The 25,786-nt window shown below is 43.9% G+C and overlaps 1 protein-coding gene and 1 long non-coding RNA gene across 2 annotated transcripts in view; one reads left to right on the forward strand and one right to left on the reverse strand.

Annotated features, from left to right (window-relative positions):
- The window catches only part of LOC111962249 (uncharacterized), a 15,214-nt gene extending 12,033 nt beyond the window's left edge, over positions 1 to 3,181 (reverse strand). The window contains exon 1 of the long non-coding RNA XR_002877090.2: positions 2,498 to 3,181. This is a non-coding gene — a long non-coding RNA (uncharacterized lncRNA). The remainder of the gene's footprint in view (positions 1 to 2,497) is intronic.
- LOC111960968 (A disintegrin and metalloproteinase with thrombospondin motifs 20-like) overlaps positions 1 to 25,712 on the forward strand; it is a 140,620-nt gene extending 114,908 nt beyond the window's left edge. Inside the window, 11 exon segments of the mRNA XM_070442987.1 lie at positions 4,286 to 4,453; positions 14,502 to 14,675; positions 16,974 to 17,144; positions 17,416 to 17,622; positions 17,814 to 17,943; positions 19,799 to 19,893; positions 19,984 to 20,078; positions 20,665 to 20,798; positions 22,014 to 22,105; positions 22,507 to 22,611; positions 22,815 to 25,712. Of these exon segments, the coding sequence (XP_070299088.1) occupies positions 4,286 to 4,453; positions 14,502 to 14,675; positions 16,974 to 17,144; positions 17,416 to 17,622; positions 17,814 to 17,943; positions 19,799 to 19,893; positions 19,984 to 20,078; positions 20,665 to 20,798; positions 22,014 to 22,105; positions 22,507 to 22,611; positions 22,815 to 22,904 (1,461 nt within the window). The 3' untranslated portion in view covers positions 22,905 to 25,712.
- Positions 25,713 to 25,786: the final 74 nt, after the last annotated feature.

A 25,786-nucleotide genomic window follows, 5' to 3' on the forward strand; every position in this document is an offset into this window, starting at 1 on the left:
ATAAACATTTACAACCTGTAGCAGGAAAAGTTTTCATAATGATAACAATTTACAACCTGTAGCAGGAAAGTTTTCATAATGATAACATTTACAACCTGTAGCAGGAAGTTTCATAATGATAACTTTACAACCTGTACAGGGAAAGTTTCATAATGATAACATTTACAACCTGTAGCAGGAAAGTTTTCATAATGATAACATTTACAACCTGTAGCAGGAAAGTTTCATAATGATAACATTTACAACCTGTAGCAGGAAAGTTTTCATAATGATAAATTTACAACCTGTAGCAGGAAAGTTTTCATAATGATAACATTTACAACCTGTAGCAGGAAAGTTTTCATAATGATAACATTTACAACCTGTAGCAGGAAAGTTTTCATAATGATAACATTTACAACCTGTAGCAGGAAGTTTTCATAATGATAACATTTACAACCTGTAGCAGGAAAGTTTTCATAAGATAACATTTACAACCTGTAGCAGGAAAGTTTTCATAATGATAACATTTACAACCTGTAGCAGGAAAGTTTTCATAATGATAACATTTACAACCTGTAGCAGGAAAGTTTTCATAATGATAACATTTACAACCTGTAGCAGGAAAGTTTTCATAATGATAACATTTACAACCTGTAGCAGGAAAGTTTTCATAATGATAACATTTACAACCTGTAGCAGGAAAGTTTTCATAATGATAACATTTACAACCTGTAGCAGGAAAGTTTTCATAATGATAACATTTACAACCTGTAGCAGGAAAGTTTTCATAATGATAACATTTACAACCTGTAGCAGGAAAGTTTTCATAATGATAACATTTACAACCTGTAGCAGGAAAGTTTTCATAATGATAACATTTACAACCTGTAGCAGAAAGTTTTCATAATGATAACATTTACAACCTGTAGCAGAAAATTTTCATAATGATAACATTTACAACCTGTAGCAGGAAAGTTTTCATAATGATACATTTACAACCTGTAGCAGAAAGTTTTCATAATGATAACATTTACAACCTGTAGCAGGAAAGTTTTCATAATGATAACATTTACAACCTGTAGCAGGAAAGTTTTCATAATGATAACATTTACAACCTGTAGCAGGAAAGTTTTCATAATGATAACATTTACAACCTGTAGCAGGAAAGTTTTCATAATGATAACATTTACAACCTGTAGCAGGAAAGTTTTCATAATGATAACATTTACAACCTGTAGCAGGAAAGTTTTCATAATGATAACATTTACAACCTGTAGCAGGAAAGTTTCATAATGATAACATTTACAACCTGTAGCAGGAAAGTTTTCATAATGATAACATTTACAACCTGTAGCAGGAAAGTTTTCATAATGATAACATTTACAACCTGTAGCAGGAAAGTTTTCATAATGATAACATTTACAACCTGTAGCAGGAAAGTTTTTCATAATGATAAACATTTACAACCTGTAGCAGGAAAGTTTTCATAATGATAACATTTACAACCTGTAGCAGAAAGTTTTCATAATGATAACATTTACAACCTGTAGCAGGAAAGTTTTCATAATGATAACATTTACAACCTGTAGCAGGAAAGTTTTCATAATGATAACATTTACAACCTGTAGCAGGAAAGTTTTCATAATGATAATATTTACAACCTGTAGCAGGAACGTTTATCCAAAGTGACGTACAGTACAGTAAATGCTTACATTTTAGTGGCTAAGGGTTTGTGTTCGATATTCATTTTCTGTGAATGTGACCTTGAGTCTTCCCCCTCACCCCATTAATTCTCTATTTTGTTAGAAATTCCCACACTGTAGTCGATACTGTAGTAACATTGCTCTTTGTTAAAAGTGATAAAAGCAGCAGTGATATCTGTAAAACACATTTTTGATCACATGCAATAATGAAGTAAAACAATAGATTTCAAACCATTGCATTTAGTCACCATGCTCAGTCACTATTCAACAACCTGTAGCAGGAAAGTTTTCATAATGATAACATTTACAACCTGTAGCAGGAAAGTTTTCATAATGATAATATTTACAACCTGTAGCAGGAACGTTTATCCAAAGTGACGTACAGTACAGTAAATGCTTACATTTTAGTGGCTAAGGGTTTGTGTTCGATATTCATTTTCTGTGAATGTGACCTTGAGTCTTCCCCCTCACCCCATTAATTCTCTATTTTGTTAGAAATTCCCACACTGTAGTCGATACTGTAGTAACATTGCTCTTTGTTAAAAGTTGATAAAAGCAGCAGTGATATCTGTAAAACACATTTTTGATCACATGCAATAATGAAGTAAAACAATAGATTTCAAACCATTGCATTTAGTCATCCATGCTCAGTCACTATTCATGCATTACCAGCCTGTAAAACCTTCATCGGTCATATTCATGTGATTTACTCATTTTCAATCACATCTTTTGACCTTTAGTATGTTAGTTAGCAGACCAGAAGCTATTCACAGATAAGCCAATTGAGCAGTTGAAGTGGATAGTAGACTTACCTGAGACAGTGTTGAGTAGAGTGAGCCTGGCAGTAGTAGAGTGCAGAGTGGAGGACTCCGTCGGTCCCCTGGGTCCTTGCCCTCCTCCTGCTCTGCTCTCAGAGGTGAAGCTGTCCTCTGGGTCACACGCGCTGTGCCAGTTTTCTGCGCTCCTTGTGCGTTACCCGCCCTGATTAACTAATGGTTGACAGATGAGGCTGCCTGGCTGGGGAGAGGGAGGAGCACGCCGCCATATAGTGTCTTCTCCCCGCCGTTAAACAGGCAGGAGATACAGTTCAGCGGAGGAGCACTGCCCGTATGGCTCTGCTTTGCTTTCTTCCTCCTGCTTTTTTTTCTTTTTCAATTTTTTCTTCTTCTCTTACAGCAGTAAGGAGGGGCTAACACCCCCCGCTCCCCCCGCCCATACATGTTTGCCTGTCTCTGTTCCTGCCTGAAGTGGAAGGCGTAGTGTTATCATCTCTGAGTGAGCGTGCAGCGGGTATGAGAGTCTGCCACGTTTAGGAGTAGTCAGTCAACGCGGGCAGCTTTGATGTCTCCTTGTCACCCGAGCTAAGCCCTGTGTTTAAAATACCTTGGTAATTACACTGTGTCCGATGTGTGTGTGGTGTCGAGCACTGCCCGCACCACAGTAAAGAAGAGAAGAGAGCAGGAGATGCCTCCGTTTGAAGGGGTTACTGGGTACTAGAGTACACTCACCGAGTGTTGCGCAGACGTGTGTCTCTCTGAGTGCTAGAATGCTTCTCCTCAGTTAGTGAAAAAAATCTTATTTTCCAGATCCTGTTGTCCAAACCTAAAAAAAAAGGAACAGCTTTTCTTAGAATTCACTACAGTATGTCTACTTGTCTCAAATACATTTTCCTCAAATAGTTCCATCACAGCACAGTCAGTCCAATAGAGTGTACTATAACCACCACAAGTTTACCATGAGGCCTGACGCAGGAAAATGCATGGCGTTTGGTGCTATGCAACATTCTGACATCATAATTAAGGGAAAATGCATATTATGTTATCTGGGCTGTAACATATGCTAAAGACAAAACAGAGTTCTCCTCGTCTTGTTGTACTCTATTCCAATACCCCATTTTGGAGTGGCTTTGTGTAAGGGGGCTCACTCCCTCTCTCACTGAGAGCAGAGCAGAAATAGTTGGCTCTCTAATTGCTGTCTGGCCTCATGAAGACGCAATAATCTAGAATATTTTCATCTACCAACCGACTGTCATCTCAGGCATGGGGCTTTATGAAGGCTCCTGTCTCATCAGGGTCTCTGCTTTTATTCGTTTCGTTTTTTTTCTCTCTCTGTAGCTTTCCTGAAGCATCGTACAGCTTCTTATTGAAACCAGATGATTGTCTAGCCATATGTATGCATCCTGGTATTTTAGCTCTGTGAGTCTTCTCTCTCCTAAGCTTGTGTGTGTGTCTCTCTCTCTAGTTTGCCCTACACTAAGTTCAGTGTTTACAGGTTAAAGACGGGACTGCATTCAAACCTGGGTGTTCAGTGGATGCTTTACAGAGATCCATGTCATGATTAGTTTAGCCAAAAGTGGTTTATAGCTTGTTTACTTGGCCATGAGATGCAGTAACAAATCAAGAGCGATTATCTCAATCTCATACACTGAAGATTCTATATTGAGCAAAGCAGTGTGTTGGATACTTATATACATTTTAGAACATGGCTCCGAGCAGCGGGTATCAGCATTATTTCAACAAATGTCGTTGGAAAAGCTTTCAGTAGAACCTCTACACTCACTGCCGCCATTTAAAAAAAAATCTCCCTGTCGTTCTCTCTAGTGTTCTGTGAGCTGTGGCCGTGGGACCAAGCAGCGGGAGATAGCCTGTGTTTACTCAAACCAAACCCAAATAGAGGAAGATCACTGCAGTCATCTGTCACGTCCCCGGACACAAAAGGCCTGCCGAGCCCGGGGATGCCCCAGCTGGAAAGCCAACAGGTGGAGCGAGGTATGTGTTCACGCCACCCCGTCCCCACACACTCTCAAAATACCCCGGGCCTCTCTAACGCTAACAGTCACCTCTAGCAGCTGGGACACACAACTCAAACACAGATGTAGATGATGTAGAGTACTGTACTCAATAAGAACCTGTCCTATCACTAAGCAGTTTACATATTCTTATGTCCTTCCGATGTGAGTTAAACACCACAGGCTGGATTTACATAACTGTTTATGCAATTCACTAGACATGTATACTTGAGAGAGGAAATGTTATGGGAATACTAAAAAGCTTGTGCTGTGCTTTCTCTTCCTCTTCTGGGGTTGACTAGTTATCAGGCTAGTTCCTTTGCCTTTCTTGGACTATTTTCAAGACAGCATTGGCTAATTGACCAATGCGTTTCTGGTGCATTTTGCTGCTCCGATGCAGCATGCTAGACAACATCTTGAACGTGCAATTCACACTTTTCAAACATCACAAATGCAAGAAGGTACCTACTTTCTACAGACGGACGACACACTGCACATGGCTCCAGACTTGGATAGCCCGGTTGGCGGTCCAACACAGATAAAAGCATGGTGGTAAGAGAGACATCATCATTCACGAAGCACAGCAGGTTACTGAAGTGCTGGACTGGCTGCAATCAAGACACTTCAGTGCAAAGGGCAGGCGCAGGAGAGACACTTTTTTTAAATATAGACATTTTTTCTTCTCCAAGATGGCGTAGCAGTCAGGCGTCTTTTGTCTTCGTCTTGTCGTGTACCGTGTATATATCTTTATATATATATATATATATCTTTTTTTCTTCACATATCTTTTTTATATTTTTCTTATCCCCAACTTCAAAATACTCTCCTGCAATCCGCCTCACCCAATGTGMTATGGATCTGCTATTTTATTTACTTTAGAACCGGTCATCAGCTAACCTTTAGCCCAGACAACTCCTGCCAGTCTGCACAGCGTGATTCAACCCAGAGCTTATCGGACTCCTTTTTCTCCATATCTCCGGATTCCTACTGCAAGCTCTGAACCTCTTCACCTGGATCATCGCAGCTAGCTAGCTGCTATCCTGATTGGCTTCTCCTGGCTAACGTCCCTGTACCGAAACAAGAACCAATTAGCCTGGAGCTAGCCTATGCTAGGCCCATCTCCCAGCTAGCTGAAGAAGTCCATCAGCCACTCCTTGGGCTACAATACCTATTCTGCCAATTGGACTGGACCCCTTTTACTGCCAACACGGAGCCCCGCCGATCCATCACGACTGGACTACCGACGTAATCCGCCCAAGAGGGTTTTTCAACAGGCTCCTCCATCGCAACGTTCCCTGAATGCCCATCTGCTAGCCTGCTAGCCGCGGCCTGCTAGCTGTCTGAATCGCCGTGTCTCCAGCCCATCCAGCAACTCATTGGACCCTTTGATCACTCGGCTACGCATGCCTCTCCCGAATGTCAATATGCCTRGTCCATTGCTGTATTGGTTAGTGATTATTGTCTTATTTCACTGTAGAGCCTCCAGCCCTGCTCAATATGCCTCAGCTAACCCTCTTGTCCCACCTACCACACATGCGGTGACCTCACCTGGTTTAATTGATGTCTCTAGAGACAATACCTCTCTCATCATCACTCAATGCCTAGGTTTACCTCCACTGTATTTATATCCTACCATATCTTTGTCTGTACATTATGCATTGAATCTATTCTACCGCTCCCAGAAACCTGCTCCTTTTACTCTCTGTTCCGAACGTACTAGACGACCAGTTCTTATAGCCTTTAGCCGTACCCTTATCCTACTCCTCCTCTGCTCCTCTGGTGATGTAGAGGTTAATCCAGGCCCTACAGTGCCTAGCTCCACTCCCATTCCCCAGGCGCTCTCATTTGTTGACTTTTGTAACCGAAAAAGCCTTGATTTCATGCATGTTAACATTAGAAGCCTCCTCCCTAAGTTTGTTTTATTCACTGCTTTAGCACACTCTGCCAACCCGGATGTCCTAGCCGTGTCTGAATCCTGGCTTAGGAAGGCCACCAAAACCCCTGAAATGTCCATACATAACTATAACATTTTCCGACAAGATAGAACTGCCAAAGGGGTCGGAGTTGCAATCTACTGCAGAGATAGCCTGCAGAGTTCTGTCTTACTATCCAGGTCTGTGCCCAAACAATTTGAGCTTCTACTTTTAAAAATCCACCTTTGCAGAAACAAGTCTCTCACCGTTGCCGCTTGCTATAGACCACCTTCTGCCCCCAGCTGTGCCCTGGACACCATATGTGAATTGATTGCCCCCATCTATCTTCAGAGCTTGTGCTGTTAGGTGACCTAAACTGGGACATGCTTAACATCCTACAATCTAAGCTTGATGCCCTCAATCTCACACAAACTATCAATGAACCTACCAGGTACAACCCCAAATCCATAAACACAGGCACTCTCATAGATATCATCCTAACCAACCTGCCCTCCAAATACACCTCTGCTGTCTTCAACCAGGATGTCAGCGATCACTGCCTCATTGCCTGCGTCCGTAATGGGTCTGCGGTCAAACGACAACCCCTCATCACTGTCAAAACTCCCTAAAACACTTCAGCGAGCAGGCCTTTCTAATCAACCTGGCCCGGGTATCCTGGAAGGGTATTGACCTCATTCCGTCAGTAGAAGATGCCTGGTTATTCTCTAAAAGTGCTTTCCTCACAATCTTAAATAAGCAAAATGTTGAACCATGAACAGATATAGCCCGTGGTTCACTCCAGACCTGACTGCCCTTGACCAGATCAAAAACATCCTGTGGCGTATGGCATTAGCATCGAATAGCCCCAGCGATATGCAACTTTTCAGGTAAGTTAGGAACCAATATACACAGGCAGTTAGGAAAGCAAAGGCTAGCTTTTTCAAACAGAAATTTGCATCCTGCAGCACAAACTCCAAAACGTTCTGGGACACTGTAAAGTCCATGGAGAAGAAGAGCACCTCCTCCCAGCTGCCCACTATACTGAGGCTAGGAAACACTGTCACCACCGATAAATCCACAATAATTGAGAATTTCAATAAGCAATTTTCTACGGCTGGCCACCCCTACCCTGGTCAACAGCCCTGCACCCCGCACAGCAAATTGCCCAAGCCTCCCCCATTTCTCCTTCACACAAAACCAGATAGCTGATGTTCTGAAAGAGCTGCAAAATCTGGACCCCTACAAATCAGCAGGGCAAGACAATCTGGACCCTCTCTTTCTAAAATTATCAGCTGAAATTGTTGCAACCCCTATTACTAGCCTGTTCAACCTCTCTTTCGTATCGTCTGAGATCCCCAAAGATTGGAAAGCTGCCACGGTCATCCCCCTCTTCAAAGGGGGAGACACTCTAGACCCAAACTGCTACAGACCTATATCTATCCTACCCTGCCTTTCTAAGTTCTTCAAAAGCCAAGTTAACAAACAGATCACCGACCATTTCACATCCCACCGTACCTTCTCCGCTTTGCAATCTGGTTTCCGAGCTGGTCAAGGTCCTAAACAATATCATAACCACCATCGATAAGAGAATAATGTGCATCTGTATTCATCGACCTGGCCAAGGCTTTTGACTGTCAATCACCACATTCTTAGGCAGACTCAACAGCCTTTGTTTCTCAAATGACTGCCTCGCTTGGTTCACCAACTACTTCTCAGACAGAGTTCAGTGTGTCAAATCGGAGGGCCTGTTGTCCGGACCTCTGGCAGTCTCTATGGGGGTGCCACAGGGTTCAATTCTACGGCCGACTCTTTTCTCTGTATACATCGATGATGTGGCTCTTGCTGCTGGTGATTCTCTGATCCACCTCTATAGAGACAATACCATTCTGTATACTTCTGGCCCTTCTTTGGACACTGTGTTAATTAACCTCCAAATGAGCTTCAATGCCATACAACTCTTCTTCCGTGGCCTCCAACTGCTCTTAAATGCAAGTAAAACTAAATGCATGCTCTTCAAACGGTCACTGCCCGCACCTGCCCGCCCGTCCAGCATCACTACTCTGGACGGTTCTGACTTAGAATATGTGGACAACTACAAATACTTAGGTGTCTGGTTAGACTGTAAACTCTCCTTCCAGACTCACATTAAGCATCTCCAATCCAAGTCTTTAAGTTTTTGCTAGGTAAAGCCCCACCTTATCTCAGCTCACTGGTCACCATAGCAGCACCCACCCGTAGCACCCGCTCCAGCAGGTATATTTCACCCCCAGCAGGTATATGGTCACCCCCAAAGCCAATTCCTCCTTTGGCCGCCTTTCCTTCCAGTTCTCTGCTGCCAATGACTGGAACGGATTGCAAAAATCACTGAAGCTGAAGAATCATATCTCCCTTACTAACTTTAAGCACCAGCTGTCAGAGCAGGTCACATATCACTGCACCTGTACATAGCCCATCTGTAAATAGCTCATCCAAATACCACATCCCCATACTGTTAATGTTTTTCTTTTCTCCTTTGCACCCCAGTATCCCTACTTGCACATTCATCTTCTGCACATCTATCACTCCAGTGTTTAATTGCTAAATTGTAATTATTTTGCCTCTATGGCCTATTTATTGCCTTACCTCCCTTATCTTACCTCATTTGCACACACTGTATATAGAAATTTTTCTATTGTGTTCTGGACTGTATGTTTGTTTATTCCATGTGTAACTTTGTGTTGTTGTTTGTGTCGCACTGCTTTGCTTTATCTTGGCCAGGTCGCAGTTGTAAATGAGAACTTGTTCTCAACTAGCCTACCTGATTAATTAAAGGTGAAATAAAAATTAAATAAATAAAACTGGGAGGGGGAGGTGGTGGGGGACCTGTGAGGTCACAGTCCTGGCGGAGCCGACCACACACCCTTGGTGTGTGCCGAACGAGCGTGCGGCGACTGTGTCAGGGGTGTGACAGCACTTATGGAACCAGAGTCACACTGGGTCAGAAGGCACAGCCAGGGGGGCCAGCGGAGGGAGAGGGGAAAGGCCATGAGCCTAAATGTATCACCACCAGAGAGTAAAGGAGATGGAGGTGGAGGGAGCATAGGGAGTATCTGTATCTGTCCATAAAACACACTCTAGAGAAGATATACACAGGGGTTAAATTGGGCCGGGGTCCGGCCGGGTCTGAGACCTGGGTCCCGCCAGGTCCGAGAACCGACACCTACGATCCAAATGAGAGCCGGGCAGAGCTGAAATCCGGTACCTTTCATTAAACTATTTGAATGATCTAATGAAAAACTGTTGTACACATTACATTTTCCACAGCCAACAACACGAGTAAGCAACAGCAAAATCAGACAACCCCATACTGTAGTAGAGTAGTTTACCTATTCAATRGTTCAGCCTGTCGTATTCTATGCGAGATAAAATAATATTCATCTCGAGGCGCATTCAAATTGCGCGTGCCGCACAGGGCGAGAAATATGCATACCCAGTCATCATTGTACATTCTTAATGCAGTCGCAGGGAAACACACTTTACAAAGCAGTGTTGAAGGCCACTGTTAAAAGAGGACGATCACGGAGCTTTCTAGTGTTACTCGGCTACACTTATTTCTTAAATCCAATAAATTAGTTGGCTAAAATGCACCATTTTAGAACCTGAGTTTTCAGCAGCAGCATGGTTTATTCGCTCCCCGATGGCGTTGAATGCATATGGAAGACCAGGGCTAAATGTAACACGGGTCAGCTGTAACAGGTCGGCCTAAATGATATTCACAGTACATGATCCTTGGTTGGCTGAGTGCCAGTGGAAGGTATCAAGTAATCAATATGGTGCTAACTAGCAACAAGAGCCTAATGTTTAGACTTTAGAATGTGAGTTCTAGCTAATGATTAGCCCAATGGGATAAAAGCAGATGGGCAACCCTCAGCCTGTTTATTTAGAGCCACTATGCTGCATCAGGTGGGCTACATCAGGTGATGATGCTTATTGCTAAATAGCACACCTGCCTGATAATATGGACCAATATGTTATATTGGGCTCATTTCTGGAGGGGGAAATTATATTTTAGATGTCAGCATCCTTTTATTTTCCTACATTTTGGAGTAAAACACCCTTTTCAAAAGTCTGACCTTATGACGTTCTCACAGTCATTCTCCCCCCAAAAATGGTAGGTCCCTCTGCAACCTGTAGTATGCTATGATATGTGCTTTTTTGTCAGTATATATTCATGCTAATATATTATATTACCCCCCAGCCTCCCCCTTTTTCACTGCTTCTCTCACTCTAATGATATATTTAAGTTATTTTTGTGTTGGACATAGGATGGGGAGTAAAGTGAGATCAACAGGTCTTGTATGAAGTGAACTCACACTGCTCTCCACGCCTAAACTGCGGTTGTGAAATCCCAATTGGGCTTGCAATGGTAACCCATCTCTGTCTTCCCACATGAGACCACTCCCCTTAAGGGCCTCACTCTCCCTCTCACTCTTCCTCCATGGTGTCTGGAAGCAATCATCTCCCTCCACATACCACCAGAAACCATGAAATCCACAACTATAACATAAAGACATGTTTTATATCTAAACGTTCATGCCTGTGACAACTTTGGAAACCTCAGCACCCACCGTTTGGGCTTTTCAGCAGCTAGCCAATCACCCCCCTCACATTCGCCTGAATGGGGGTCTGTGAAGGGGTACAAGGGGGTGTGAGAAGGGTAAATGAGGAAGGGGTGAGGACTGCCTGTAGAGCTCTTGGTGTGGGGCGGCCCGTGCTCGGGAGTGGAGTGGCGGCGATCCCACTGATTCGTCTGTGACAGCTGCATGTTCCACCTCTCTATGGTCAACCACACTGTGCTAAGACGTGTTTTGGGGTCCGCTGTCCTATCCAATCAAAACCCATAGAATTAGAATAACTAGTTCATATTCTAGTATATTCTTATTCTAATTCTATTCTAAATTCTATGTTTATGTCAAACAGACGTACTGCAGATGGGTAGAGAGCAGCAGTCTGTGGAGAAGCTCAACTCCAACATTGAATAGTGAATAGTCTCCAACATTGAATAGTGAATAGTCTCCAACATTGAATAGTGTGCTCAACTGTGATAAATTTGATCTTCAGCAATGAAAACCAAAAGTCTCTTGGAAAGAGATTAGAATCACATTTCTTAACCCATAACTGTTGTTCAAATCGCAATTGGAGGCTCTATTACACCCCGCTATGGGATGTTAAAAACGCAAGCCTTTAAATGAGGCCTCTGTCTTTGGCTTAGACCTTCATCTGAGTTCAGATTCCCCTTAATGCCTTTTGTTCTCCTTCCAAACATAAGGAGTAAAACTTCACCTAACCGCACACCATAGAGACGACAACGTAGGCCTGCAAACAGTTGTAGTACAACATGATATAGCCTACTGTATAAATGATCGAACGGGACAAATGGTACTCACAGTACATGTGGCTCTATAGTATTTACACAGCTTTCTTCTTGAACCCTGGGGGTTGGTTCCCAGACCCAGATTAAGCTAGTCCTGGACTAAAAAGCACTTTGAGTGGAGAGTCTCCATTAAACATGCTTCTTAGTCCAGGATAAGGCTTAATCTTTTGTCTAGGAAACCTCTTTCTAATGTTCTGGAGAGCTTCTTCGGCATGCAGGTAGGATTCTCAATGGCTTCAAAGAGATGTGCCATGTGATAGACCTGTGAGTGAACTGACAATACGGCTCACACAGGCACGACGAATGCAGGCTCAGAGGAAAACATATTTCTCTGTTTGTATTGGTCAATACGCAGCATCATATGATGCAAAATGCATCAAATGGGGAGTATTTCTGTATTTTGGAAGTTCCATATATTGAAAATGTGATTTGATGACAAGCAAAACATTTTGGGACTATGTCAACAATGGACTTATGAAACAAATACCAAAATATCGTTTTTGTGTGGAGTTTTCCTTTAAAGCCTGTGAATCAAACCCAGCAGACTAAACAAAGCATATAAACTCAGCAAAAAAAGAAACGGCCCTTTTTCAGGATCCTGTCTTTCAAAGATAATTTGTAAAAATCCAAATAACTTCACAGATCTTCATTGTAAAGGGTTTAAACACCGTTTCCCATGCTTGTTCATTGAACCATAAACAATTAATGAACATGCACTTGTGGAACGGTCGTTAAGAGACTAACAGCTTACAGACGGTAGGCAATTAAGGTCACAGTTATGAAAACTTAGGACACTAAAAAGGCCTTTCTACTGACTCTGAAAAACACCAAAAGAAAGATGCCGAGGGTCCCTGCTCATCTGTGTGAACGTGCCTAAGGCATGCTGCAAGGAGGCATGAGGACTGCAGATGTGGCCAGGGCAATAAATTGCAATGTCCGTACAGTGAGACGCCTAAGACAGCGCTACAGGGAGACAGGACAGACAGTTGATCGTTCTCGCAGTGGCAGACCACGTGTAACAACACCTGCACAGGATCAGTACATCCGGACATCACACCTGCGGGACAGGTACAGGATGGCAACAACAACTGCCCGAGTTACACCAGGAACGCACAATCCCTCCATCAGTGCTCAGACTGTCCACAATAGGCTGAGAGAGGCTGGACTGAGGGCTTGTAGGCCTGTTGTAAGGCAGGTCCTCACCAGACATCGCCGGCAACAATGTCGCCTATGGGCACAAACCCACCGTCGCTGGACCAGACAGGACTGGCAAAAAGTGCTCTTCACTGACGAGTCGCGTTTATCGTCGAAGGAATGGGCGTTACACTGAGGCCTGTACTCTGGAGCGTAGGAAGCGCAATTTGGAGGTGGAGGGTCCATCATGGTCTGGGGCCGTGTGTCACAACATCATCGGACTGAGCTTGTTGTCATTGCAGGCAATCTCAACGCTGTGCATTACAGAGAAGACATCCTCATCCCTCACGTGGTACCCGTCCTGCAGATTCATCCTGACATGACCCTCCAGCATGACAATGCCACCAGCCATACTGCTTGTTCTGTGTGTGATTTCCTGCAAGACAGGAATGTCAGTGTTCTGCCAGCGAAGAGCCCGGATCTCAATCCCATTGAGCACATCTGGGACCTGTTGGATCGGAGGGTGAGGGCTAGGGCCATTCCCCCCAGAAATGTCTGGGAACTTGCAGGTGCCTTGGTGGAAGAGTGGGGTAACATCTCACAGCAAGAACTGGTAAATCAGGTGCAGTCCATGAGGAGGAGATGCACTGCAGTACTTAATGCAGCTGGTGGCCACACCAGATACTGACTGTTACTTTTGATTTTGACCCCCCCCCCCCTTTGTTCAGGGACACGTTATTCCATTTCTGTTAGTTACATGTCTGTGGAACTTGTTCAGTTAATGTCTCAGTTGTTGAATCTTGTTATGTTCATACAAATATTTACACATGTTAAGTTTGCTGAAAATAAATGCAGTTGACAGTGAGAGGACATTTCTTTTTTGCTGAGTTTATGTTACAAAACAGTCACACTTAGTCTCGGTCAGAGAGGGTGAGGGGGGAGGGGACATGATGGGAAAATGTATGTGTTTTAGTTTAATTTGAAATCTGGTTGCTACAGCCCAAGCCATAAGACTCCTGAACATCTAGTCAAATGGCTACCCAGACTATTTTTTATTGACCCCCCCTCCCTCCCCTCTCCACACCACTGCCACTCTCTGTTGTCATCTATGCATAGTCACTTTAATTAACTATACCTACATGTACATACTACCTCAACTAACCGGTGCCCCTGCACATTGACTCTGTACCGGCACCCCCCTGTATATATTGTTCTTTTTTACTGCTGCTCTTTAATTACTTGTTACTTTTATCTCATATTCTTATCCATATATTTTTACAAGCCCCTAACTGTTGGTTAGGGGCTCGTAAGTAAGCATTTTACTGTAAGGTCTACACCTGTTGTATTCGGCGTAACAGTGGAATGACAAAAAAGGTTCTCTGAGCTGGAAATGTAATCAGATGATTAACTCTCACTCTGAGTTTGAAACATTGCATGCATTTGGGAATAACAAGTGGCTGCTGAAGGTGTTCGTGAAACGCCTTTGTGTACAGACTTATATAGTGTGTGCTTCTTTCTGTCAGTGTGTGTTGTGTGCCAGGCAATCTAACGTTTGTGTGTATTTGTAGTGCTCTGTCCCCTGTGGAGTAGGGGTCCAGAACAGAGAAGTGTACTGCAGACTGAAGGGTACAGGACGGGTAAGAGAAGAGCTGTGTGGTGCCCACAACCATCCTGCCACTGCCCAGCCCTGCCAGGCTACTGAGTGTCTCCATTACACCTGGGCAGCCGGAGAGTGGCAAGATGTAAGTATTGACCGCTGTCTATCTTTCTCTTTGTCTTTCCATCTCCTTTCTATTTCACTTCCCTTTTCTCTTCTTCCTTCTTCTTTGACACAAACAGGGGCTCGTCACCAGCCCCTCCATATAACTGTCTTATTGTAGGTTTGGGGTTTCTCCCATCAAACTTCAAATTCACCTCTATGTACTATTGGTCCTGTTCAGGGTTTGAACAGTAGCCGACCGTCAACGTGCTCTCTTTACTATCCAACTCCCCCCCCCAAAACACTCCAGAATACCCAGGCAGGGCCGCCATGTGTGAGGCACAGTGACGGAGTGGGGCTGTCCACTGGACGTGTTTGTCTAATGGGTAACTGGACAAGCACACAAAACACCAAGCCCCCAGTGGAACCTCAGTTTAGAATGCATCGCTTCCACAAGGGGAAGAGAATTTGTTGAATGTCCGAGACAGAACTTCAGAGAGCCAATGTGCTTTTAAATACGATTTCATCATTAGATTATATTCACATACATTTGTTAATAGCGGCAGACTCCAGTTGCTAGCATGTGTGTTTAATGAATACACAGCGGTTATGGTGTTTGTGTGCGAGAGAAAGACATAAAATCATCATACTGGAGATTTGTTATTGGCAGCGCTCGGACACAGCTCTTTCCACTAGACTAGAGCAAGTGGACCAGACCAGCTGTGTTTGTGAGGTCGCTAAGGTAGCCCAGCACTCCTGCATCACACAACGAGGGTTTGAATGATAACCATCACTCTATGATAAATCACATCCAAACCTCAAAGCACTGATCCGTATCAGATCTGCGGCTTTTGTCTTGTCGAGGGGCTCTACACTGTGTGACGTGAGCACTGAGCAGTCCCCTTGAACTCAGTGTTTTCTACTCTTGGCCCCTCTCTTTCTTTCATGTCCCCCCCTACACTGTCGCCAAAGTTCAGGATACAAAAAGATGAGCGCCATGTAAGGACTTTGTGCTGCTTCCTGGTGCAGGAATGTTTGCACGCACTCAGATCCTGTCTGCCTGTGTTGCTGTGCATTCCACTGATCGTTTACAGCCTCCTGTCTATTTCGGGCTTAGAATATGAGAGATTCTTACAAACAAAACTGATATCTTATTTGATTTCGTAGGACATAATGCTTTAGCCATTCAAGCTGTAGTGTGCCTACTCTCACATCGGCATACCTGTCTTCACTCTTGACTACCTCTCTAAACCATCATTTTGAATTCACTCAAAACCAACTCGAGTCTCCACCCATGATGTGCCATTTGCTTTATCTTTGGGGTTGTTCTTGAAAGCAACGTGAGATGTCATATCATGCTTACTGTTCCTCTCCTGGATAAAGTGTAGAATATATTTTTTTAGACAGAACCGTTTTCTGCTGGAGTTTGACCATCTGGAGGAAACAGAACTTCTCGGGGGTTATCTCTGCTAGCGGTCCAACACTGCCCCCTATGCCAATCTGAAGACATTACCCTTTGTTCCACACTTTACTGTATTCATCTCGTCCGCCAGCCGGCTCTCTGTCTGTCTGTCTGTCTCTCTCTCGCTCTCTGTCTGTCTGTCTGTCTGTCTGTCTGTCTGTCTGTCTGTCTGTCTGTCTGTCTGTCTGTCTTTCTGTCTCTCTCTCTCTCTCTCTCTCTCTCTCTCTCTCCTCTTCTCTCTCTCTCTGTCTGTCCTCTCTCTCTCCTCTGTGTCTCTCTCATGTTCTCTCTATTGTCTCTCTCTGTCTCTCTGTCATCTCCGCATCGTCTTTGTTCTTGGCCTTCTCTCTCCTTCTCTCTTGTTGGTGTTCTCTCTCTCTCTCTCCCTCTCTGTCTCTCGCTTCTCTCTCTCTTCGTCTCTGCTCTCTCTCTCTCTCGTCTCTCTCTCTGCTCTCTCTCTCTCTCTCTTCTCTCTCTCTCTTATCTGGTGTCTCGCTGTCTCTCTCTCTCTCTCTCTCTCTTCTTCTCTCTCTCTCTCCTCTCTCTCTCTCTCTTCTCTGTTCTCTGTCTCGGGTCTCTGTTTACCTCTCTCTCTCTCATTTCTCTGTCTCTGTCGCCCGTCTCTCCTCTTATCTCCTCTCTTTCTCTTCTTCTCTCTCCCATCTGTCTCTGTCTCGCTCTCGCTCTCTCGCTGTCTCTCTCTCTGTCTCTCTGTCTCTCGCTGTCTCTCTCTCGCTCTCTCTCTCTCTCTGTCGAATCTATATGCGGTAGCAATTGAGACTGGGGAGAAGTTTACACTTGTATTACGTATAATGCCTTTTGATGTTGACACGATGACTGACCTTCATATTGTTCTCGTCCTCTGTCTGTTCTCCGCAGTGTAACGTCACCTGTGGAGAGGGTATGAGGAACAGGAAGGTTCTGTGCGTGAGGGCTGGGCTGACCCCTGTCCAGGACGCCCTCTGTGACCCCTCGTCTTGCCCTGCCCTGCGCCAGCCCTGCAGCGGAGCAGCCTGCCACTACACGTGGATGACAGGGGAGTGGTCACAGGTAGGAACCTTGGTTTAGGAAACCCCTGCCTCCTGTTTGTGTCACTTTTTCATTTCTATAATTGCAAAGCGACTTTGCGTCCTTGAAAAGCGCTATTCAAATCCCATGTATTATTATACCTTTAGATAGGCCTACCTTTGCGTCATTCGATGTAACGATTTACCAACAGTATTTGACTAGCCTAGGTCGTCAAAGACAAATGGATATATTGTGTTATTCCACGTGTCTCTATATCCGCTAAGGTGTGATCTCCATTGTGTGTGATTTCCAGTGCTCTACCAGCTGTGGAGTGGGCTACCAGCAGCGGATAGTGTCCTGCTCCGTGATGCCATCCTCCCAGACCCTGCACCCATATGATGCCCAGTCCTCTGCACAGTCCCGCCCCCACTGTCCAGAGCCCCACCCGCCTGGCACCAGACAGTGCCTCCTTAGGGACTGCACACAAGCTGCCTACTGGAAAGTTGGCCCATGGAGCAAGGTGTGTTTCAGTGTGTTTGAGAGAGAGAAAGAGGGGGATGGAGAGAATGGGGAGAGAGAGAGAGGGGTGGGTAAACAGTATCAGGTCATGATATTGAAACAACAGTTACTTGATACAGTTTTGTTTTGTACGGTGAGTGTGTAATGTGTCAGTAGTTTCCATGTAATTGATGTCCTTTATGTGCTCCTCAGTGCTCCCAGACGTGTGGAGCGGGAGTGATGGAGCGCAGGTTGGAGTGTCTGGCCTCTAAAGGCCAACCGTCCAAACACTGCCGTCCAGCCGAGAGGCCCGAGCCACGGGCCGCCTGCCGAGAGAGAGAGTGTGAGTCTCTACAATACTACTTCTAGTGTACACAGCCTCTCTACTACTCATCTCCACTATTTCTACACAGCCTCTCTACTACTCATCTCCACTATTTCTACACAGCCTCTCTACTACTCATCTCCACTATTTCTACACAGCCTCTTGCTACTCATTCCCACTATTTCTACACAGCCTCCTGCCTTTACTCATCTCCACTATTTCTACACAGCCTCTCCCTGAAGTATTAGGCCAAAACATAGATGTGCTTTCCTTGCCAACTCTTCTGATCCATGCAAGTGCTTATTGCCAAAAACAGGAATGTGTATAGTAATAGTATTAAATTAGACTGTGCTGTATAAAATCAGCCTACTGCCATCGTGATTTGGCTGATAGGTTTACAGAATGTCAACTGTTTCTTTATTTTAACACTTTACGTTAACCTTGACTTTAAGCCTCTTCTCTGAGAATTATTTCTGAAACAATATATAGTGAGTTGGTGAACAGACAGCTTTTGCAATTGTGCTACGTTGGGGTTTAAGACGGAGTTGAAGTCTGAGATTGGGTTCTGGTTCCGTGACTGGGTCCGGGCTGGAGGTGGGGGAGACCTTCACTCCTGACCCTGGCTGTGTGTTAACTGAGTCGGCTCCAGGTTTGCGGTTCATTCCCCACATCTCCAGATGTTTAACACGGCCTCACTTTGGAGCATTCTGCCGTTAAGCTCTCTTGCCAAGTCAGGCATGGCGGAATTTAAAATGCATCTGGTTGACAGCCGGTTCACCAGTAAAAAGTATACACTATCAGCTAATCAGGAGAGATCTGGCCTCCAACCGCACAGGAACAACTGTGGGGGATGTAAACAAAAAGAGTTGTTTTAACAAGGCCCCCCAGTGTTGAACTCCAACTCACACCTTGGCAGATACAAATCATTTTGTTGAGTTTTTCCTGCCTGTTTATTTATTGGAATGCTTTCTAACGTTTTGTGTAACATGTTCATTTACTGACCTATGTGAAGTCTACTGTAGCACTACGGGGACTCTTCCATTATACGCTACATCTAAACTACTGTTCAAAAGTTAGGGGTCACTTAAGAATGGTTTTGAGAAAGAAAGCACATTTTTCTGTCCATTAAAATAACATCAATTGATCAGAATACAGTGTAGACATTGTTAATGTTGTAAATTACTATTGTAGCTGGAAACGGCTGATTTTGAATGTACATAGGTTACAGAGGCCCCATTATCAGCAACCATCACTCCTGTGTCCAATGGCATTGTTGTGTTAGCTAATCCAAGTTTATCATTTTAAAAGGCTAATTGATCATTAGAAAACCCTTTTGCAATTATGTTGCACAGCTGAAAAACTGCTGTTCTATAAAGAAGCAAAAAAACTGGCCTTCTTTAGACTAGTTGAGTATCTGGAGCATCAGCATTTGTGGGTTCGATTACAGGCTCAAAATGGCCAGAAACAAAGAACTTTCTTCTGAAACTCGTCAGTCTATTCTTGTTCTGAGAAATGAAGGCTATTCCATGCGAGAAATTGCCAAGAAACTGAAGATCTCGTACAACGCTGTGTACTACTCCCTTCACAGAAGGGTGTAGTGTTATGTTATTTTAATGGACAAAAAWWTTTGAAACATTTTCAAAAACAAGGAAATGTCTAAGTGACCCCAAACTTTTGAACGGTAATGTATGTTAAATGATTAGTTAAAATAACCTTCTAATACCGGTACTTTTTTACTTTGTTTTTCATGGTAGGTAATTTTCATTTTCGTGTTAAGTATCCTGTTATGTTCAAATTGACCTACGTTACAGTCCAGCACCATCCCCTATAATACTGTAAAACCAAAGGTGCTCCCTCTTATTCCTGATCACAGGTCAGCTGTTCATGTCCTGCAGAGAGGTCCAGATGAGACAGGGAGTGAGGATGGATGGGGAGTTCTACCTGAAGGTCAAGTCCAGGATACTGCAGGTGTGTGTGCTCTGTCAAAATAACTTCTTATCACTTCCTCATTCAGCCACATCCTCATCATCTGTTGTCTCGATGTGTGTTTCCWCCTAGATCTTCTGTGCTGAGATGCAGACGGATTTCCCTAAAGAATACATTACTCTGCGGAGTGGTCAGACAGACAACTACTCAGAGGTCTATGGATACAGGTGTGCAAGTTGAAATCAGATTATTCTCCTGCAACAATTTACATTTGAGTAATTTAGCAGACACTCTTTCCCACAGCAACTTACAGTAGTGTAATACATTTTKTCATACTGGTCCCCCATGGGAATTGAACCCACAATCCTGGTCTTGCAAGCACCATGCTCTACCAACTGAGCCACCCTGTTTCCAGTGTATGTGATGAGTGACAACATGTATAGGGTTCCTTCCTGTGTTTTATATTTTTTTAAATGTACCTTTATTATGGCTCAGCGTCGTCCGGGTTTGGCCGGTGTAGGCCGTCATTGTAAATAAGAATTTGTTCTTAACTGACTTGCCTAGTTAAATAAAGGTTAAATAAAAATAATAAAAAAATGTATATATGCAAGTCAGTTAAGAACAAATTCTTAATTACAATGACGACCTACCTCGGACGACGCTGGGCCAATTGTGCGCCGCCCTATGGGACTCCCCATAACGGCCGGTTGTGATACAGCCTGACCAGGCAACATGTTCTGTTTACGGTCAGAATGTACTGTATTTTCCATATAAGGAATGTACCTTATCTGTAACATTATTTTTAACGTCTAGGTTGCTGAACCCTTTTGAGTGCCCGTATAATGGCAGCAGAAGGCAGGACTGTGACTGCAGGAACGATTACTCTGCAGCGGGATACACTCTCTTCCACAAGGTCCGTCTGGACATCAGCTCCCTGAGGATAATGAGTGAGTAATGACCATGTGATTGCCTGACCACTCTACTGTAATGAGACCACACATCCATGTTGTTTTACCCCTGCACACACCCCACTCCTCTTACCCACAGCACTAAATGACGTCTTGCTAAGAGGGAATTACTCACCGAATGCAATTTTCAACACCTTTCGCCATACTCCTCACAGAAATCGCGATAATCACCTTTCATCAGGCCTTGGTCATGTCACTGGGATAGAGTCAAAGCAGCATGGTCCCCTTTGAGACACCGACTCACAGACTCACAAACACACAAATGCTCGGTAGCACACACACAAAATGATTGTGTCTTCTGACACACACATCGGAGAGTCACACATACTCACTGCTCTCTTCTCTCTCTCTCTCTCTCTCTCTCTCTCTCTCTCTCTCTCTCTCTCTCTCTCTCTTAGCACTCACTGACACGACACACACAGCACACACACACAACATCTCCAGGCAATATTCCTATCCTCTGCCCATTACGACGTCTAAGCCAACCTCTCCTGTTGTCCCTGAGCATGCCTTAGATTAGTGCACATGTGGCGTGGTCAGGATATGTGGTAATTATATGTGTGTGCGGCTAGGAGGAGGGAGCCCACCACTCCAATCCACCACTTCACAGAACCCATGCAGTCATCTTCCCATCCCATCCCATTCCCTGTCTACTCTGGTCCTGACAGCACATGTTCCCACCACGCCAGGCCCTCCCCTCCCACTGCAAGGAACTCATTTGGGCTTGAAAAAAAAAAAAAAAAAAAAAAAAAAAAAAGAAGAATAATGACTTAGATTATGAGCTGCTCTAGCTGTGCAATGTGTTTCTCATTAACTTTACAAAGCGAGAGAGGGAGGGAGAGAGATGGAGGGAGGGAGAGATGGCGGGGGAGAGGGAGAGGGAAGGAAGGAGAGAGACAGGGAGAGAGAGGGAGGGAAGGAAGGAAAGAGAGAGAGAGACAGGGAGGGAGAGGGAGGGAAGGAGAGAGGGAGAGAGAGAGAGGGAGGGAGACAGGGAGGGAGGGAGCGCACTGGTCATGGTCACCATGCGTGAAAAAGCCGTAAAAACAGGGGAACTAAGATCATCTTAAATGTCCTGTCGTTAGGCCTTAAGCCAAGGTAGTTGTTTAGAGCCCCTCGTCTCCTACAGCAACTCATGTGTCTGTGTATTGACTGTAACCTTCATATGCTCTGTGTCTCTGCATTGTGTACCAGTCACAGACCTGCAGTTCTCTCAGACCCTGCTTGGCCGTCCCGTCCCGTTCGCCACGGCGGGAGACTGTTACAGCGCTGCCAAGTGTCCTCAGGTATGAAACAGAGTCCATTTGTGAGTCTATAAATGACAGACTATAATCTGTATGCCTGTATGTCTTGATGGGGGCCTTGAGCCAACCTTTGCTGGGCGGGTGTTGATATTAGGTTCTGTCTGACTGGGTTTTACTGACCTGACCCGTCCAGTCTGTTAACTGGAGAGAAGTGTGAAATCGTACGTTTTCCCAGTTTCCACCAGGGTAGTAACCACAGAATCACATTTAACCGTCCAGTGGAGCTCAGTGTGTCTGCCCACTGTACCGTGGTGCTTTAGTTGTCAGCCACCGGAATGGAAATTAGATACAGCCTAATTGAATGTATTTGATTCCTGATCAGGTCCACTTAAAACAGTTTCAGTTTGTTGGTCTATTGTAATCACTCTGGTGTGCTTCCGCAGGGCCAGTTTAGCATCAACCTCATAGGGACTGGTCTGAAGGTGGCTGAGGCAACCAAGTGGACCTCACAGGGCAACTATGTCTCTGTCAAAGTCCACAGATCAGAGGTAAGGAGGACTCTAGAAATTCTGGGTGTTCTGAATGACTGTACTCTAAACCCTCCTATCGTCTGAATTGTCACTTGTTGTATTTTCGAATCTGATTCATTCAAGAGGAATTTCTAGAGGCATTAATAAAAATCCTCATTCTCTATGGAAAGTTAATTTTTGTGCTGTCCCACTCCATTCCATTCTCATTTCTCTGTCTGTAGGACGGGGCAAGAATCTACGGTCGCTGTGGTGGCTTCTGTGGGAAGTGCATTCCCCAGCCTCACAACGGCCTGCTGGTTCAGGTCCAGTAAGGGTCGGAGCAACGTCAGACCAGACAGTGAAACATACACCAGACCAGAGCTTCCGGGGATCCAATGCACTTCATTTGTGATTGTGCCCACTAACTCCTCCCTTCATCACCCCTTCCTCCCCACCCGGCAGCTAGAACATAGGGACAGCTCAAAGAATCTACACTGAGTATACCAAATATTAGGAACACCTTAGTAATATTGAGTTGCACCCCCCCCCCCCCCCATTTTGCCCTCAGAACAGCCTCAATTCGTCGGGGCATGGACTCTACAAGGTGTCAAAAGCGTTCCACAGGGACGCTGGCCCATGTTGACTCCAATGCTTCCCACATTTGTGTTAAGTTTGCTGGATGTCCTTTGGGTGGTGGACCATTCTTGATAAACACAGGAAACTGTTGAGCGGAAAAAACCCAGCAGCGTTGCAGTTCTTGACACAAACCGGTGCGCCTGGCACCTACTACCATACCCGGTTCAAAGACACTTAATTATTTTGTCTTGCCCATTCACCCTCTGAATGACACAATCCATGTCTCAATTGTCTCAAGGCTTAAAAAACCTTCCTTAACCTGTCTCCTCCCCTTCATCTACACTGATTGAAGTGGATTTAACAAGTGACATCAATAAGGGATCATAGTTTTCACCTGGATTCACCTAGTCAGTCTATGTCATGGAAAGAGCAGGTGTCTTTAATGTTTTGTATACTCAGTGTACACACCGCTAGCTATGCAGGGTCCTTTAAAAGAAGACGAGACAACCGTATTATGTCCGTCCTCGCTAGTGTTTGTAATTGTAGTGGTTACCAATCTGCATTGGAATATGAAAAGCAGAATTTGTCAGACACTCTCACATATTCCAGCATTGTACAGTCTTAAAGGGCCACAATCATATTTCTGGTCGGAAGTTGCAACACTGAGGTAGCCACTGCATAGTACAGAGCTTAGGGAAGAATCCTCTCATGGTTGGAAGTGAGAGCTTCCTCATCTCACAAAGGTACCATTTTCTTATGGCGCTCAAAAGAAACGTGAAATAGTCATTATAGAACTGGCACAAAGTATTTTTATTTCTATCCCGTCAGCGAGGAACATTTTTGTTCTTAAAATGGAACATCTCGCTAAATATTTGAATTGTATTCGCTAATAGTGTCATGACACGTGGGTTATTACTCATTCCTGCCAAAAGGCTGTTTTTGTTGTGATTAGTATTCATCCAAAATGATAGGAAGAAGAAAGCTACAGATCAGGAGATACGTCCAGACATGGGTTTTTCGGGAAATATTTGTTCACCAATTAGTTAGCTAGGGTTTGTGTACTACTGTTGTTATGCATTCTTCTACTAATGGTCACCCAGACTTGCCTTATCTCAAAGGTTACAGTGAGGAGTACTATGCCTTCTGACCACTGCATCTCAGACTAGTCCTCACTGTTCAGAACCCAATGTTACTGACTACTGACTGACAATGTGATTAGAACGATATCTCTAGCAGGTCATAGAGAGACAACCAATAGACACTAACTCATTGGTGATGTGGCCTGGGGGGGAAAAATGGGTTGTTTGTCCCTGGAAAACAGTTTGTTTATATATTTAAATGAATTCATATGGTGGTAACTGTTGTCTACATCATTTAAGAGGTGGAAAGTCAAGGCCGAGCTCTCATCTCCAGTCAGTAACTAGTTTGGCTTAGTTCACTTGTGACATTGTTTTCCAGATCATGTCTCTTCTAGGTCCTATAGGTGCATGCGACCCTACCTCTCACAAGCATCCATACTCATGAGTTGTATTTCATTATATCGTCAAATATTTCTTTGACCATATTTATACTGTAATGATACATAGATACATGTTTTTGTACTACAATGACTACTAGAAGCCGGGAAGCTATTGTTTGGTTTACTTTTTGTTGCTGAAAAGGTATTACAGTGTGTAGGGTGAGTAACTACTAACCTGAAAAAGGCTCTTTGAATGGTGCTTTAATAGCACTGACATCACCACTAATCTTGAGAAAGAACTCACTACTGGCATTCGAAGTGCCATTAGCTTCATGCCTATTGTAAATGTACTACTACAGAATAATTCCCACAATGCTTTGCAGAACATGTCATGGTCCTTTAATTAATGTAGCTGAAGACCAACCTGGAGGGTTGCCAGATATGCAGAACTACATGAGGGAACCTGCCTGAAGTAGCCCTATCATCATTTAGGTAAATGGAACTCTTTTTCACCATTATAACTGGGGTAGATTTGGCAACCCTGCCACGCTGGTACGCCGATGTTAAGCTTTAACCAAAGTTTCATAGATGCAGATTAGAACTTTTGTCAGACAATGCAGCTACTTTTGATTTAAGGAATGGTAGGTAGAAAACCCCTTACAAAAGTCAAGGAGCAGCTAGAAAACCTTTGGCTATCATTCATGTTTGATAGGCAATTGTACTATGATGAGGTCTGTATCAGAAATTGAAAGAATACTTGATGCACTATGTGCCATAGATTTTGTAGAAAAGTAATCCTGTTTGTTTCTTTAAAAAAATAATAGTTCAGATTTGTAACTTATGATGTATGTTTATTTTTTAATATTCGTGCTGTGTTTTGAATGTAATGGGAATTGGTACTGAATTGAACAAGATGCTTGTTTGCTATGTATTATCCAAAGATGATTTTAAGAATCATATGTACTTACAGTGTGTATGTAGGTTATATAAAATGGAATGATCCTGGTGCTATGGTCACTAATTGTAATTGTATCAACATCGTAGGTCTTGCTACTTTACTAATACTGTAAAATAAGAAATAATAAAATATTTTAATGCTTTTCAATTGATTGCCGTGTGTTGAACGCTTCCATATTACAATGCTTTTGTCTTGCTTCATACAGAGTGAATGGTTAACAG

The sequence above is a fragment of the Salvelinus sp. IW2-2015 genome, linkage group LG4q.1:29 (genome assembly GCF_002910315.2).
Source record: "Salvelinus sp. IW2-2015 linkage group LG4q.1:29, ASM291031v2, whole genome shotgun sequence".
NCBI lineage: Eukaryota > Metazoa > Chordata > Actinopteri > Salmoniformes > Salmonidae > Salvelinus > Salvelinus sp. IW2-2015.